The sequence below is a fragment of the Hibiscus syriacus genome, unplaced genomic scaffold (assembly GCF_006381635.1).
Source record: "Hibiscus syriacus cultivar Baekdansim isolate YM2019G1 unplaced genomic scaffold, ASM638163v2 tig00110599_pilon, whole genome shotgun sequence".
Lineage (NCBI taxonomy): Eukaryota > Viridiplantae > Streptophyta > Magnoliopsida > Malvales > Malvaceae > Hibiscus > Hibiscus syriacus.
The window spans coordinates 18909-37349 of record NW_024062796.1 but is presented as its reverse complement, the minus strand read 5'-3'; the positions used below and the strand labels follow the sequence as shown (position 1 = coordinate 37349).

The following is an 18441-nucleotide window of genomic DNA, read 5'->3' as shown; positions in this document are numbered from 1 at the left end:
GCCTACTACTGAGTCTGCCAATTACGATCACCGGCAGCGCTAGATCCTACGAATTGAAAAATCTATATCATAATGCTAATATGAATAATAATAACCCTTATTTAAACAATTTACAGATACCTACGAGTAACTCTCGAGGAATACGGATTGTGCGAATTTGATAGACAGGAAACACCAAATCTAATCGACCCTCGGTCGGATGAAACTCGAGTACCTTCATAAAAAATATATTATCGACTCAATTACATAATTAAATCTCAAATAAATAAGTAAAAATGCTAAAAATACTAAATATTTTTAGATTAACGGACTCGATTTGGGGCTTTTGGGTTAGAATTTGGCAAAACGGATCATAGAATCGGACTTAAAAAGTCAAAAAACTTCAAGATATATGTTTTCGGAAAAAAGTCAACGTTGGTCAACGGTTACCGACTGATCGATTCCATTTGGGTCAAGTCAATTGGGTCTGACACAAGTTGGGTCGAGCAGGCGGGTCGGGTCACCCATTATCTAGCAGCCCTCCAGGCGGTGGAATTTCTCCATGAGCAGTAACGACGCGTGGGGCGTATGCGGGGCCTTACGGGGTAAGAAAAATTACAAAAAAAAATTCGTAATGCATTTTAAGGGGTTTTGAGACACTTACCAAGCTCGATTCACAGTAGTGAATGACGAAGAGCTCAATTTCAAAATGTCAAAATTGGCTTTTTTTCACCCCTCACACACCGCCGACAACAGAGACAAGATATACACCGATGGACTCGGGACGACGCAAATAACACAATGGTGAAAGAGATGTTGAAAATTGAACAACAGACGACGATTGAAGTTTCTTGCTAAAAAAGAAAGTTTGGAGAGAGAATAGGGTTTCTAAAATTTTCAAATTAGGGTTATATATTATCTAAAATAAAAAATGGTAAATTACATTATACGTATTCCCTTTTTTGATACTTTCTAAATTTGAATCCAAAATTAATAAAATTTTACTTTGACACCCAAATTTAGTTAAAATTTCAATTTAGTCATTGTAAGAATTTTAAGAAAATTTTTAGACCCTAAATTAGTGTGTGACAACTTTTTAGCATTTTTTATTTATCTTTATATGATATAGATGATTAATTTTATCTCAATGATTATAAAAAATATCTAATTATAATTTTATTTACATTTATATATTATACTCGTAAATTTTCGATTGTAATTCTCTGTTTTATATTTTTAATAAAACTAGTGCTTTTCTAAAAAAATGAATACCACTTTAACCCACGCGTTATAAAATGGATTTGCTAAACACGCACCCCGGCACCATATCCACTTTTTGGGCGAAATTTTCCGAGTCGCCTAAAGCTGGTGCGTGGACATGCCGCGCGCTCAACTGAATGTTCGCGTTTTTTTCCCTCAAGTTTTTGTTAATTGGTTTTTGCCCTAATCGACTGCGCTTGAGAAATTCCTCTCTTTATCGTTAAGGCCCCCCCTCCTTTTGCCTTTATCTGATAAACTCCATAAACCAACCATGTCCTTCCTCTCGAACTCCCACTCAACTCGGATCACGACTCGCTTGACTCGTTCATCGTTTTTCTTTCCGTAGGAATATCACTCCCCGACGTCTTAACTCGGTTATTCGGTTCGTCAATTCTCTCCCTCGGTTTCCTCGCTGTCACGTTTTAGATCTGCTTTTCCTCTGTTTGATTTTGTTTTTTAAAGAATAAAAGATGGAGCCGATGGATATCGTAGGGAAGTCGACGGAGGACGATTCGCTTTCCAAAGGCAACTTTTTTGGTTCATTTGCGTTCTTGATAGTTTTTGTTTTGTGTATTTGTAATTATTTGGTAATTTTGATGTAGTTTTCTCTCACTTTTTCGTTTGAAATTTCTCAATTGCAAGACTTGAATTTGCCGGTGGTTTAATCCACTATTAGAGTTGGCTGAGAATGATGAAACTCATCCGTTTTGTTTCTTAATTTAGGGTACTGGAATATCTATGTCAAGTTGTCAATTTCTGCTTTGAATATTAGTAAATAAGTGAATTAGTTGCCATTGAAAGTTAATTAGGGTATTTTCCCGAGTAAGCTACCAAATAGGGATGGCAAACGGGTACAATTTCATGGATTTCGTACCGCACCCGCTCCAATTAGAACGGGGATGGGTATAATTTTAGTGGGTAGTGGACGGGTGTGATTTAGAAAGTGGTACCCGTCGCGGGTAGTGGGCGGGTAATGGGTTTGACACCTTACCCGCCCCGCATCCGCCTGCCCCACATCCGCCCGCCCAGTTAAATATCCATTACATTTTGGACATTATGAATTTAGGTGTAATTTTAGAGACTAATTTATAAATCCTAATATTGTATAAGATATAACTTGTTATTTAACCAAATATTAGGGATAAGTTAAATTTATGCATAATTTTTTTTCCTTTCAAACCTCTCATTTTCATTATTGCGTCAATCTTCAAAGGCAGTTTGGGTTCTACGTATTTCTCAATTTCATATGTTAATATCAAGTTTCTGCCGATCTTCAAATGATGTTGGATTTTGTGGTGTTTTTGGTATAAAGATTCACTGTCTTAGGATATTGGAAGGGATTGCATAATAAAATACTCGTTTTTTTAGTTAAAATGTCGAAATCTTATATCAATCTGTATGCATTGATACTGGTTGGAACAGTTCAAAACTTATCGAAACTGTGGAAACGTACTGAAATTCGGATTGGAATGGAGCTTAGACTACTTGATATCAGTTTAGGGCAAAATGAGTAAGTACTAGTTTTATTTATGTGTTTGTTGCTTATGTATAACCTAAGTTTGCTATCAAGAAGGGTATAGATAGATACATCTCTAGTTGGACGCGGGTGTGGATTTGAAAATTTTTACCCATCATGGGTGGTGGGCGGGTGGTGGATTGAAAAATATTAGATGGGTATGGGGATGGGGGAGGGGGTATCCGCACCCGACCGCCCGTTTGCCATCCCTACTACCAAAGGGTTAAAGTTTGCATAAACTTGAATTTGACGACGTTAAGGTGAGCACGACGGATGTAATAAAGTATGTATCTCTCATGATATATATAACGCATAAAGTTGTGTTCAAACCTTGTCGTTGACTAGCTTTCTATTGTTAGAGTTTTGAGCTTTTTCCGATGAGCTATCTTTTGCTTGATCTGTCAAAGATGTTTAAAAATGTTATTGGTTATTATATGCGTGTGTATATATTATTATCATATATTATGTATAAACATTTTTGTTTTCAAACTCCAAGTGAGAGGTTCTCGTCTAAAGCTTCTATGGGAGGGATTCCATTGCATTGGTTGAGTGATGTAATGCCTTTGAGATTGTATATTAAATATTGTATAAGAAAACAATCTATTCCAATTCTGCCCTGAGAACTAACAGTTGACAAGAGTTTCAAGTGTTTGGATAATTATGCCTTGTATGGGTTGATGTATTTGCTTTCCCTGGTAAGCATTTTTACTTGGTAAAATGGAGCTTATGAACTAATAACTGGGCTATAATATTTTTAAACACTTTATATGGTTCACTCTTGTGGCAGTTTATGATTTTAACTTTCTTTTACTTTTTAATGTTATAAAAAGAGGATTAGGGTGTCAAATTTGTCTAAGATAGCTAAAATCCTTCTTCATTCACATGCAAATTATACAATGGATTGTTAAATTGCTTTGAGATGCCAATTATATATTTTTTTTTTTCAGCAACTATGACAAAAATTGAGATGTTACCGCCAGATGTACGTGTTGCAAGAGATACTCAGGATCTTTTGATTGAGTGCTGTGTAGATTAGATAATAAGTTTGATCTTTCTTCCTTTTTAATATATTTAAAGCAACACATTTCTACTTGGTTTCTACAGCCAAATTTCTCTCTTTTTTTGTTTTTTTGTTTTGGTGATCACTTACCTGCCATTTGTTTGCCTGACATCTTATGGTATTATAGAGGTGAGGTGTTCTTTCGCATGTTAATTTCAATATATTCGGTAACTATTATTACTTAAAGACAAGTGATGATTACTAATGAATGAATGGATCGTTCTTCTCCTGATTATTGTTTATTTTTCACTACGGGTTGTCCCAGTGGCTATTCAAGCCAGGCTAGAGACCTTTTCAGTAGCTAGCCTCTGTACAACTGTACATTTAGTAATCGACAGGTTGAACAATTCACTATCGATCTCTTGTAAGCACAAGTACTTGACCTAACCTTACCGTGGATGCAATTTGGCAGTTTAGACTCATCTGTTTATGCTCACAGTATTTGTTGCATCACTGACGGTGTAGGTGGGGAAAATGTTTTTTCTTGTTAGAATCATGTTTGGAAAATTTATGCACCATCTATATCCCAAACCATAATGTAATTGGTAGTATTAGTTTCTTGTTTGTTGGAACTGATTAAAACTTTAATCCTTTTGTAGAGTTTATTAATCACATTTCATGAGAGTCCATTGAGGTTTGTAACAGAGAGGAGAAAAGAACCATAGCACCTGAGATGTACTGAAAGCCTTAGAGGTGTCAATTAATTTCACAAACCTCCTTTCACATTTTAATTTTGTTCTTTTTATCTGTGTGATTTTGTTGTTTTCTTCTTGATGCCGTATTGGTTTTTAGGATTGGAAAAGGTAATGTGGATTGAATAAAACCTTTGCTGTATGGTCAGCAGTATCTTCATGCTCGTTGGCAATCTAGCCTGCTTCCGATCTCAAGTAATTTCAGATGGGATATAAAGTTGCTTATACCATAAAAATTCCAGCAATCGAGGGTATTGTTGTGTTTATATTAAGCAATGCCTTGACTGGCCCTTGCTCCATCTGAAAGATAGAGGTATAGGTATACCTATTAAATATGTTGTGAATGTTTATTTCCCCCTACAACCGTGTGAAATCAGGTAGCTTTAAGCAAAAGTTGTGCAATTGTCTGTTGAATTGGTTCGTACTAGTGGTTTCTTTTGCTAACAGTGATCTGAAATTGGCCATTACAATTGTACAATTTACTGCCTTGCATTTATTGTGAATTTCAGAAAGGTAATTGTTACTAAAACTTTATGCATGCATGCGATTTGTCAGTTTCTTGGGTTTGGAGAGTATATTTGAGGAGGTATATGCTGCATATGAGCAACACAAGATTGAGACCATGGTAATCATTTGTCTTGTTGGATTTGGCATTCTGCGATAGCTACATGATTCACTCACTGATGATATTCTTGAAATGCACAGCATGACTCGTTGAAAGGAGGCAAAAGGAGCAATGGAGCAGAGATAACTGAAGAAGAAGCGGCAGCTGAGCAGCAGAGGATGTTTGCTGAAGCACGAGTGAGAATGAATGGTGGAGCTGTGATCCCAAGCAACCCGAATCTGACCCAACTTTAGAGAGCTAACTGTTTAGGCTTTTTGTTTCACCATAGGCAATTCTTCCATTAGTGCTTCTGAAGTTCTAATCTCCGTATATTATGTACAAGAAATAACGCCACCGCCATGTGGATATCCCTGAATGCTAGCTATAACTTAATGCAAATAGCAAGTGCTCGTCCATTTCCATTCTATCTACCTTGCTAACAAATGTTGATCCAGTGATAATTTAGATTTTGTTATTTCTAATATTACAAGAAACACTATGTGGTACAATATCGAATTTTGATTGCTAGAACTAAAAAATGATTAGTATTTCGATCATCCCTTGTCGTGTGTGTATATATATATATATATATATATATTTAATTTTCTTGAACTTCATTTCAATTTCTTATCCAAATGCACGTAAAAACATAAAAGCATAAACCTAAATAATTGCATTAACACGTGGGAAATTCAGAAGATGTAAACATATAATTACATTAAAGATCTAGCCAAAAGCTGATGTATATCATGGCCTTCAATGGGTTTACAGAAGTACCTGCAACAGCAATATTCTTCATGATATCCGGCGGAGCTGTTGTATCCAACACCTTGATGATCATCTTTTGGCCTTTCTGGCAGTGTACGGTTATGCCGCTGGTGAAATAAAAGCAACCTGGTCTGTTCATTGTTGGAGAAGAACTGCGGATTCTAAGTCTCGCACTTTTCATACTACTCTTCTGTCACAACCAGCATCCAGTCTTTCTCGAACTTGAAACCTATATTGAATGATCACTTTCTAGTAACAGTTTTCCATTAGGAGAATTTTGTTGTAAGGAGAAGCCATGGGGGATGAGAAATTATGGATGTTTTTCTTGGAAAGTGAAAATTATGGAAGTATCAATGGCATAAGACGAGATAAAAAAACATGTCAATCTATGCATATTGTAATCAAATCAAATTTAGAAAATATGGACATTAGGGATTTTCACCAACTTAACAATGGTATTGAAAATGAACATCCTCTTCCATTATCATATCTACAAAGTCAGTCTCGTCCATATCTCTACTTCCGCATATTTCCTATCTTTTAGGCATTTGTTTTCCTTAGTTGCAACTAATAATGCTGTCCTAGCATCTGTTCTTGATGTTTTGGCAGAGATAGGCTATTTGAAATTCCAATTCAAGACTGGATTCAGATTGCTTCCATCCGAGTAAACTACTATTCTAAGGAACTCGGCATTTCATGTGTTAATTTGTACAACAAACTAGGCCTGTAAACGAACCGAACGCACACGAAAGGAGATATGTTTATGTTCGTTCATTTAATAAATAAGCAAACACGAACATAAACGAACAAATTTTTTTTGTTCATGTTCGTTCATTAAGGAATATAGCTTGTTCATGTTCGTTCATTTAAATGATAAACGAACGTAAACGAACACAAGCAAACGAACATAAACGAACATAATAAATGAACATAAACGAATATAAATGAACACAATAAACGAACATAAACGAACAACACAAAAAAAAACTTATTCGAACACAACAAATGAATGTAAAAAAGTAAAAAACAAGAATAACAACTTAAAATTCATTAATATAACCTGCAACGTTATAGTTAATTTGTTCGAATACGACAAAAACATACATAAATATAAATAACTAAATAAGCTATATGAACATAATAAAGTCTTAAAGTTAATTTGTTCAACAAAACAATCTTCTTGAAATCCAAACAACTTCAATAATCTTCGTAACATATTCAACTTGCCCTCTGTTAGAACATAAATGAACATAAATGAATGAACTTAAACGAACATATAATCAAACGTTTACGAACGTAAATAAACGAACGAGCCATTTGTTCGTGTTTGTTCATTTAATTAAACGAACGTAAAATCTTGTTCATGTTCGTTCATTTAATAAATAAACAAACATAAACAACTTTCCGCCACACGGTTCGCTGAACGTTCAGTTCATTTACAGGCCTACAACAAACAACAAATCTAACATTACAATTAATCAATATTTGAAGGTGGACGTACATATATTAATGGCAATTTTCTATTAGAACACAAATAAAATTTCAAAACAAACACAATAAAAGAAAATAAATAAGTAACAACAATAAATTTAAATCTCATGATAAACATTTTTTCAATACCTACACAATTAACCATTTATTTTTTGATAAATTTTGGATGAATATAAGATAATGTTTGTTAAAATGCACAACTTTTGATAATGAAAGTTTCTACTCCTCTATATATAATGATTAAACCAGAAATTTTAAGGGATAACATAACTTTAAAATCTCAATGACGAAGTTGATATTTTCATTTTGGGTATCGACCCATGAATTGTAAAACTTAATTATATATTTGTGTTTCAATGTTTAAAGCAAATGAACATCGGAATATAAATGCTCCAAATCTTTTGATTTCCGTAACGGATTCTTAATTTTGACATGATTCCATGCCACTGATTAGGACTATAAATGAATCGAACGTTAAGTGAACCGTTTGTGAATTGTTCGGCGGTAAATTAATTTATATTCGTTTATTTATTAAACGAACGAACATGAACAAAAATTTGTGTTCATTTAATTAAATGAATGAACATGAACAGAGGGCTCGTTCGTTCATTACGTTCGTGAACGTTCGGTAATATGTTTGTTTATGTTCATTCATTTATGTTTGTTTGTTTGTTTAAGTTTATTTATGTTTAGCCTAATATCTCTCGAGTCATTTAAAATATTAAAACCCAATAAATTTTAATATGATACCTATAAATATTTTAAAATTCATTTAATTTTAAATACAAATAAAAAAGCTCAAAACAATTAAATAAAATAAAATCCTAAAATTGTTAGTAAATAAAAATATATTTTCATTTATGTTTGTTTAAGTTCATTTATTGTGTTCATTTACGTTCGTTCTTTTGTGTTCTTTAACGTTCGTTTATTGTGTTCATTTATGTTCGTTTACATCCGTTCGTTTATATTTGTTCATTTGTGTTCGTTTATCATTTAAATGAACGAACACGAACAAACTACATTCCTTAACGAACAACATGAACAATAATTCTTTGTTCGTTTATGTTCGTTTCATTCATTTATTCAGTTAAAGTTAAACGAACGAACATGAACATAACCCTATTCATGTTCGTTTGGTTCGTTTACAGCCCTGTCACTTATTAATAGAAAATTATTTTTTCACACTATAAAAAGTTTTCTAAAAACGCTGAGTTAAAAATTCGATTTTGACCGTAATTCACCTTGAATTTTAAATGCATTTTTTAAGAATACTTTTAAAAAGTATAGTTTGCAATACTTTTAAAATAATTTTTTCAGAAGTAATATAGATTTCCATAATATATCAAACAATTTTACATAAAATTTATTGATTTGTAATTCGTTACAAAGTATAAAATGTATAAAAATTCAAGTATATTAGAGTAAAAACATAAACAAAAATATACTGGAGAATCTGAATATTCGAATCTTATTTGTATACTTTTTCATTATATCATTTTATGTTAATCTAATTTTGGGTAAGTTTATTTCAAAAAGAATGGCTAGGTTGAAAGTGTGCATTGATATTGATTTTGACATTTTGTGGATGTGAAGAGGCAGCCGAAAGTTAGGGTTTCTTACTTCAAACCTCAATGGATAGAAAACTAGAGCCGGATATCTGCGGTTCCGTTCTCGAATTCCTTGTCTTGAATTCAGCCGACGATTTGTTGGTGAAGAAACTTATCAATGCTTTCCCGCAATTTACCCCCAGCCCTCGCTTGGTGAAAGCGATCAATCTCCGTTCCATCCAAACTGAAATCCAAGCCGGCGAGATTACCGAGAACATACTCGACTATTTGGAGACGGTCGCCCGCCTCCACCGTAAACAAAGGCTCCAGATCCCCGATTCCATCAAGGAAGCTTACTGCGCCGTCGCACTGGATTGCTCCGCCAAGTACTTGGCCGGAGATACGAACCCTGATGGCCCGTACCTGGATGCGGTGAACAGAATTTGGAGGAACCGAGTTGAAGGTCTTGAAAGATCCGGGATGTCCGATTTGGTTTCTGACCAGCTGAGAAACCGTCGGCGTCAAGTGGAGGCTGTGTTTGAGGACGATGAGGTGCGCCGTCGTTTAATCGCAATCAATACGCGAAGCGAAGCCATACTTAGCCTTAGGCTTTATATGCGCGAAGCGCTTGCCTCTATGAACCCGTCGGTCCTCGAAAGAGTATCATCACGGGCTAAATTGCTTCCTTCATAAGTTACTTTTACTTGTATTTGTCCACCATGAATATGGAATACTATTACCTTGTGAATGCAGTATGTGGTAGTATTACCAGTACTTGTTTGTGGTTAACAGATTTTGGAGGGACCAAATTCAAAATTTTGAAAGCATCCATTTTGAAGTGGAGGTGGTGCACTGTACTTGGCTTGCCTCGATGAGGCCATGGTTCTTGTAAGATCATAATATGCACATGTAGTATGTCTAAAAACTAATTTCTACTTGTCGTTTTGGAATTTTAAATATGATCTGCTACTTCTTGGATGCGTTTCTATGGTAAATGGTATGATATCCTGGTTTGGTTTTAAGCTAATCAACACTAGAAATATTGTGTCCAGAGACAGGAATCCTGAACTAGGTTGTTCTTTATTCGGTATTAACAGATCCACGTTCATTCAATTCTTCTAATGTGTTAACCACGAACAATTAGGAATCCTGAAGCAAACCCAAAGCAAAGGGCATCGAATTTCTTACCACGACTCTCAAAGTAGAAGTAACCAAGGCAAATTGAATAGAAAGAACGCATAAGTTAGCGAAAGAAAAAAATATGATGCTAAATTTGGCACTTCTTTTTTATTTCCCAACAAGAATTCCCTGTACAGACAATTCCCTCTACTTACAATTGATAATATAATAACAGAACCACGAGAAATTACCTACCATCCATGTACATACAAATCCAAACAACAACGATAATTAGAACAGCAACCCAGATTACCACAAAAATTCAAGAGGGGTAAAACTGTATCATCAATTTGATATGATGAGAATGGGAGTATTAGTTAGTAAGTTGAAGTACCTTAGAAATCAAGAAGTAATTGAGGGAGAGTTCTTTCTAAATGAATTGCTTCAATCCTAGTATCACCACCAGCTTCAGCAATCGTAGCTGCTGCTGCACAGTTTCTGTGTCAGAAAAATAAATAAATTTAAAAAAAATCTAGTAGAAATCTCAAATACTAATTTTGTATATAAAAAAATAATGACCTGTAATGAAAATTCGAACAAGTTCGCAACTCAGCTTTAGAGCATGTAGATTAGCTGCAATCAGATTGATTTTATCAATTTCAAATGATCATATATACTTGGGAAATATAAACGGGAATTATATTTACATTAATGTCAAACAAATTGATTCAAACGTGAAAACATAAGGAAATTTATACAAATAAGGGAGATTATTTACAGGTTTGAGAAGTGGAGTTTCGTTGTCATCCGTGGCGGGATTGATTTGATTTTGATCCTCGATTTTGACTCTTCGCCACCTCCTGTCCATTTGAATCGGCTAAGGTCATTATTCCCAATGATTATCCAAGACATATACGAAGAGAAGCTGAGAACGATAATCCACTGTAGCTCGCGCTCAGTGGTAGAGCGTCACTCTTATGAATTGGAAGCCCATGCACATTCTTTTTCCCGGATTTTTTTTTTACCTTAGATTGGAGGAAATGCAAATATGAATTTGGCTCCAAATTTAGATTTCGACTTGTATTCTGTTGCAATTAAATCTTTTTTAATATTAATTTATATTTTAAATATGTGTTTAAAAAATTCAAAAAACAACCTGATTCAATAATTGTAATAATAAAATTATCTCTCTCAAAGTTATTACAAATAGTCATTTTGACTTTTTTTTTACATTTTATCTCTTAACATTTTTTTTAATTTTTTTAATATAAATATTTCATATTAGAAGAGAATTGTTATTTTTTTTTATAGAAACTCAATAGTTTTAATAAAAATAGAAAATATCCAAAATTACATTGAAGATTTACAAGTATAATTGTAAACCTAAAATATAATTATGACATTTGTCTATTATCATCTAGGCAAAAACTAGCCACCTAGATCACATAAGGATCAAAGAAGGAAAATGTTAAAAAACCAAATAAAAAAATTCAAACAAAATAAAGATAAGAATAAATATGTCTGCATCGATAAAAGAACCACAAAAAGAGATGAAACTATTAAAAGACCACTGAAAAGCGTAAATTAGAGTCGAGCGACGTGAAAAAACTATCCACAAATGCAAAACGCGTATCCAAATCAATCTGAGGGTCAAAAGCAAGAAATATCATCTTGGTAACAAATAAGCGACATTTTGATCAGTCGTGGCAATGTCAAATTTAACCCTGAGAAAAAAGATAAACGAAAAAACCAAAAAACTGAAAACTACCGAAAGACAGAGATAAACGTGACACAAATACAAAATTATTCTTATTAAAATAAATAAATAAATAAAGGCATATAGGTTTTTAACACATTGTGAATACATGTTGACATGATATTTTCACATATATTTAACTATTTTTTTTGTTAAACATATTTAATTATTGATATGATACATGTCATGTCTCTCATAAAAATAATATGATATATGTGATTTAATTCGTAAAAATAATATAGTATATATCATGTCACACGTAATGATTATCGATTAGTATTATGTCACTTATAGTATATGTATTATATCATTTAAAGTGATGACGACTAATAATTAATATTTAATATATTAAAAGAATAATTCAATATTCAATTTTTAGCTTTGTTTAAATAATTTTATATTTTATCTTATTAAATTTGTTAGTAACTAGTTAAATATTTTCAATTATTGAATATATATACACCAAATTCTTTATTTATTTGAATACGTACTTAAATAATTAGATAAAAATAATATTTTTAAATATTTTTTCTTCCTTCTATTATTAGCAGTCCCTGAGACTTTTAATTCATTCTCTACTATTTCTTGGTATACTTTCTTTACCCCTTATAAGTTAAAATTGATAACCATAAATAATTTTTTCGCATTATTTTTAGCGACCCATATTTAATTAAAGTATTAATTTAATTTATTCCTTTTTATGAATAGTAAATTATTTCACCTTCACCAACTTATAATTGGACTTTGGATCCATTTAAAGAAATAAACAATCATGTGTTCATTTATACCTCAATTGTTGAAAGGAAGTTTGTTATCCTTAGAAAGTATAGGTGTAACACCCAACCCGTACCCGACCCGAATATGAGTTCGAGGTGTCACATTGACTTTTCAAACTTTGACTCTTTTGAAAAAACAGAGAAATTTAAAACTTTGTTTAAACCAAAATAAGTTAATTTACATAAAAATGACCATAAAATACAAACTCAATCAGAGTACTCGTAATTAACGACTTATTACATGCCAACACTCTATACACAACAAAATACATACTTTGTCGATTATTTCTGATATGATCTTCTAGTAATAATATTGTCCTTGCCACTTCTATTCTTGCTCTTCACGTTTATTGGTACCTAAGTGTAAATCACTTACACGCTAAGTCATAGACTTAGTGAGGCAATAAATAAACATGTAACAGTAGATTCATGAATATGCATTCTTACCAGTTGATCATGATATTTCAATATGCATGGATATATTTCCTATGACATATATAACCAAGTCATGCACACATGAAACCTACCTTTTTGCATCACTTTCACTTTAATTTATATTTCAATTGCTGTTGTTGTTGCCCATGTATATTATTGAGAATAGTAGTATGTGAGTACATTGAGGTTGTGCACTAATGCTGTCACCACAGCTCGTATAAATTCCCTCATGGGGCACCGAACATTTGTTCAGTATTCGTCCCGAAGGACTGCTATATATGTCCTGAAGGACTACGTCCCGAAGGACTACAATACCCTCGACTCTTGGCATGCCAACTATACCTATAACTCTCGTATCATATACTATGGGCATTTATTATGAATATATTTCTCATCACTTGTTCTTTCTCTTCTGTCACATACCACATGTATGTGTAACCATATATTTCATATCATATCACATATTGCATATTCATATGTCATTTCATATATTTACATAGCTTATTTCATTTCACATTGGTCATATCTCATAACATATATCACATATGCATATAATCATGTATATCATATCATATATCTTATGTTTCATGCTCTTATGTTTATGCATATCATGTATTCATGTACATATAAGAATCACATATCGAATAACATTTTAAGAGTCACTTCTTACCATAGTAACTCCATAATTGGCTCATCGCAAGCCAATGTTCGTTCAATAATATAAGTACAATTAAAATTGCACTCACCTTAGCCTTGTTTGATTTGAATCAATTCTAATCCTTTGATTATTCCAGAACTTGTTTAGGCTCAATATCTACATAAATATAACATTTCAAAACAACTATCAGAAGCCTAAACCTTAACCTTGATGTTAACAACTTAAGTCAGATTATAGAACCAAATTTCATTTTTCCTTTAGGGGGAATCGATTCCCCCCCAGGGGAAATTGATACCCCCTGAACATACTGAAAATTTTTCGTTCAAGAAGGGGAATCGATTCTTCCTTCATAGGTATCGGTTCCCTCTGTCCAGAAATTTTACTTTAAGCCCGAAAATCATCAATTCTTCACTCAATTATTCTATTTTAAACATCAACAAAGATAAAATACAGCTTAACTATATCAACTACTAATCCTTCAAAATTATTCTTAGTTAATTACTTGTTTGATCAAAGTTGAATTGCCGAGGAATCGACTTTTGTCCGAAAGGAGAGTGACAAAACTGGGACATAGATTCATCTTCCCTCAACAACTCATCAACAATGGAATTCACATATCTATTCAATGCATAAGGGCTTACAATCACTATAGTTGCAATTCACAAAGCACTAATCCTAGATTCTAAAATTCTCGCTATTTTAGGTACTGTCTCTTCTATGTTCTACTCATGAATCGTATTATGGAAGTGAATGAAATGGGAAAAAAGGAATGCAACCAACATTACGAACTTAAAAGTTGCGCACTGTAAAGTCTCCAAGAGTTTTAACATAAAAAAATTCAAATAATCACATAATTCTTAAAAAAGAATCAACAAACGAATCAACAGTTCTGTGTATCAATCGATTAAATCATTCCAAATGTTATAACTTCCAAAAAGAATCTACATTTCAGTAAAAATACCTGAAAATTGAAGTTACGAACAATTACTCAACAACACGAAATAAATTTCTGATAACCAAATTCTTGTTTTAGAAGAACATCTAAAGGAGAGCAAAAACATAAAAACAATTTGGGTGGTGGCGAAGTGAGACCCAGTTAGAGGAATTTTATGGTTGAAATGGGTTAAACTTAGAAATATGAAACCACGCGAAGAAGGAAGCAAGAGGATTGAGAGACGAGGGAGCTATGTTTGACAAAACAAGAAATGCGATGGGTACACATATAGAACTTAACTCCAATGAAAGAAGATGCTTTGTAATTGAGTGGAGCCATCAACATGGCTTCTGTAACTCCGTCACCAGTATTTTCATTGATGAAAAGCGAAAAAGAAGGAAAGATTTGAGCATTGTAGAAGTGTTAAAAGATATTAGTTTACACAACAACTCGGCATCATTGAACTGATAAGGAATCTCATTCATAAGGAATCACTCCAGAGCAAAAATAATGCAAAAAAAAAAAACCAGCAAGAAACGAACAAAAATCAGAATTACCTGCCATCAAACGAAACCAAACCAATAACGGGATCCAATTGCCTCCTAACGATCTCATCAAACAACTTAAACAAGCCATTCTCCAACAACGATTAAACGAAAAACATCGAAAACAAAATTATTAAAAGGGAAACAGTTCCCTTAGAACTTGAGGGTAAATGGACATTGATAAAAAATGAAAAGAAAGGAAATATTTGATTCAAAACGAAAGGAAAAGCCAGATTTTATCCAGCAACGAACGGAGAAAAAATCGAAAGATTTGAGGCTAAGCACGCAGACACAGAATCCATTGAAAACTAACGTTTTATCACAGGGGAAAGCAAAGAGGGGGGACGACTTACGGTTGAGTTTTCATCAATTATAAGTGCTTTTCCAGAACGTGGCTGTAGCACTTGGAGACGAAGCAAAGACAGAGCCAAAGAATTGGGAAAATCGATTCATAATTCGAAAATGATAATGGAAGTCAGGGGGGACTTACGGTTGAGTTTTGTCTTGCGTTAGTTTTTTATGGGAAGAGCAAAATCCCACATCTCTTATGAAAACAGAATTGAAATGGTTTTTAAGTACCAACCGCCAGGTTCTACGAGTGGGCTGAAGGCTATGTACACTTTTGTGCAGGGGTAGGCCTTCGGCCCATGTGATGGTAGCAGCTGCAAGTTTGGGTGGGCTTGCGGCTACCCTTGAATCTTTCACGTGTGCAGGAAGAAACTTAGGGTGGTGGGCGGGCTTTTTGGCCCGGGCTTACTTTTTGGGGTTTGAGGTTTAGGGTTGAGGGTTTAAATGATAAGTGACATGATATGAATGTATAAAGGAAAAAGGTAATTGAAAAGTAAATGAAGCAATATGAGAACATTAGAAGATAAGTTTTTATCAAAATGTTCAGTGAAAATTTGAGGATGAATTTTCTTAAAAAGGGGGGGAGATTTATAACATCCGTAATACCGGGTTAGTGACTAAATTGTAAAGTTTCATAATTTGGTGACTAAAGTAGAAGAATGAAATAGTTTAATGATTTATTTTGAATTATTGCCTAAAAGATTTTAGTAATTATAAGGTGAATTGAAGGGCAAAAGGGTCATTTGCAAGGAAAATATTTAAATATGATTATATATTAAACACGTGGAAGGGAATATGAAACAAAATGGTTTCCAGAATTCTCCTCATCTTTCTTCTTCCTTACGCGTAAAAACCAAGAGCCAAAGGTAAGTTTTATGAATATTGAGTTTTTGGTTAAATTTAAGACTGAGTTTTGATTATTAGATGATAACTAAGCTTAAGGAAAGCTTACGTTATTTTAAAATCAATGTATGATGGAGTTAGGAGGGATTAAAGATTTGAGGTTCTTGGATGAAATCTTATAATATAGTTCATAACTAGAGTTGGAAGTTAAATTTGACTTATCAAGGGTCTAATTAAGAAGTTAGAGGCCATAGAATTGGAATCAAAACATATTGCAAAGTTGGTTTAATTCTTTAGTTACATATGAGGAGTAAAATTTTGAAGTTAAAGATGGTTTATATGGATATAAATTGGTTTAAGCATGTGTATATGAGTTGAGAACATGAAAGGGGATGAAAGATGAAGCATTTGAGTTGATTTGAGTAGATTTTCGGCCTTCAAAATGAATTCTGGGCTATGTGCATCGATGCACATTCAACGTGCACTGATGCATCAAGGGTAAATTTCCAAAAATTATTCAGAGTGTATCAATGTACAGGAAGTGCATCGATGCACCCATAAAAAATGGAAACATCGAATGCAGTTAGTGCATCGATGCATAAGGAGTGCATCGATGCACCCCCTTAAAATGAAAACATCGAAGGTGATTTGTGTATCGATGCATGGGTAGTGCATCGATGCACATGTTAAAGAATGCATCGATGCACTTCAAGGGGAAATTGAAATAGACATTTCTTTTGGTATACGAAATGATAGATTAGAGTATATCAATGGGATACGGATATGTATCAATGTATGATTGTATAGATATCGAACATGAACAAGTTCCAGAACGATTATCAAGTTAAGATTCGATCGAAAGAGAGGAAATCATAAAAGTGGATTGGAACTTAGTGAGGCCAAGGTGAGTGCATATTATTAGATTGTGCATATTATTATATGGAAATTAGACTTGTGATAAGTTTGTTTCCAATATTTTATGTTTGCATGAATAGAAGCATGATTAAGTTGTATTATGTGTATATGCTTTGTTCATATTATATGTTATGAGATATGAATTTATATGATATGGGTTATATGGAACGAAATATGTAACTATATGTGAACCTTATGAGCTGAAGGCTATGTGCACTTTTGTGCAGGGGTAGGCCTTCGGCCCATGTGATGGTAGCAGCTGCAAGTTTGGGTGGGCTTGCGGCTACCCTTGAGTCTTTCACGTGTGCAGGAAGAAACTTAGGGTGGTGGACGGGCTTTTTGGCCCGAGCTTACTTTTTGGGGTTTGAGGTTTAGGGTTAAGGGTTTAAATGATAAGTGACATGATATGAATGTATAAAGGAAAAAGGTAATTGAAAAGTAAATGAAGCAATATGAGAACATTAGAAGATAAGTTTTTATCAAAATGTTCAGTGAAATTGAGGATGAATTTTCTTAAAAAGGGGGGGAGATTTATAACATCCGTAATACCGGGTTAGTGACTAAATTGTAAAGTTTCATAATTTGGTGACTAAAGTAGAAGAATGAAATAGTTTAATGATTTATTTTGAATTATTGCCTAAAAGATTTTAGTAATTATAAGGTGAATTGAAGGGCAAAAGGGTCATTTGCAAGGAAAATATTTAAATATGATTATATATTAAACACGTGGAAGGGAAGAGGAAACAAAATGGTTTCCAGAATTCTCCTCATCTTTCTTCTTCCTTACGCGTAAAAACCAAGAGCCAAAGGTGAGTTTTCTGAATATTGAGTTTTTGGTTAAATTTAAGACTGAGTTTTGATTATTAGATGATAACTAAGCTTAAGGAAAGCTTACGTTATTTTAAAATCAATGTATGATGGAGTTAGGAGGGATTAAAGATTTGAGGTTCTTGGATGAAATCTTAGAATAGAGTTCATAACTAGAGTTGAAAGTTAAATTTGACTTATCAAGGGTCTAATTAAGAAGTTAGAATCCATAGAATTGGAATCAAAACATATTGCAAAGTTGGTTTAATTCTTGAGTTACATGTGAGGAGTAGAATTTTGAAGTTAAAGATGGTTTATATGGATATAAATTGGTTTAAGCATGTGTATATGAGTTGAGAACATGAAAGGGGATGAAAGATAAAGCATT

General features: G+C 33.4%; 1 protein-coding gene and 1 pseudogene across 1 annotated transcript; both read left to right on the top strand.

The window, feature by feature from the left end:
* The first annotated feature begins 4437 nt into the window (after positions 1-4437).
* On the top strand, positions 4438-5536 carry LOC120134841 (annotated as a pseudogene).
* A 3373-nt stretch (positions 5537-8909) lies between these two features.
* Positions 8910-9895, top strand: LOC120134834. The gene has a single exon (XM_039151222.1). It carries the CDS (start codon positions 9002-9004, stop codon positions 9608-9610), a length of 609 nt encoding a protein of 202 aa, XP_039007153.1. The 5' UTR covers positions 8910-9001; the 3' UTR covers positions 9611-9895.
* Positions 9896-18441: the final 8546 nt, after the last annotated feature.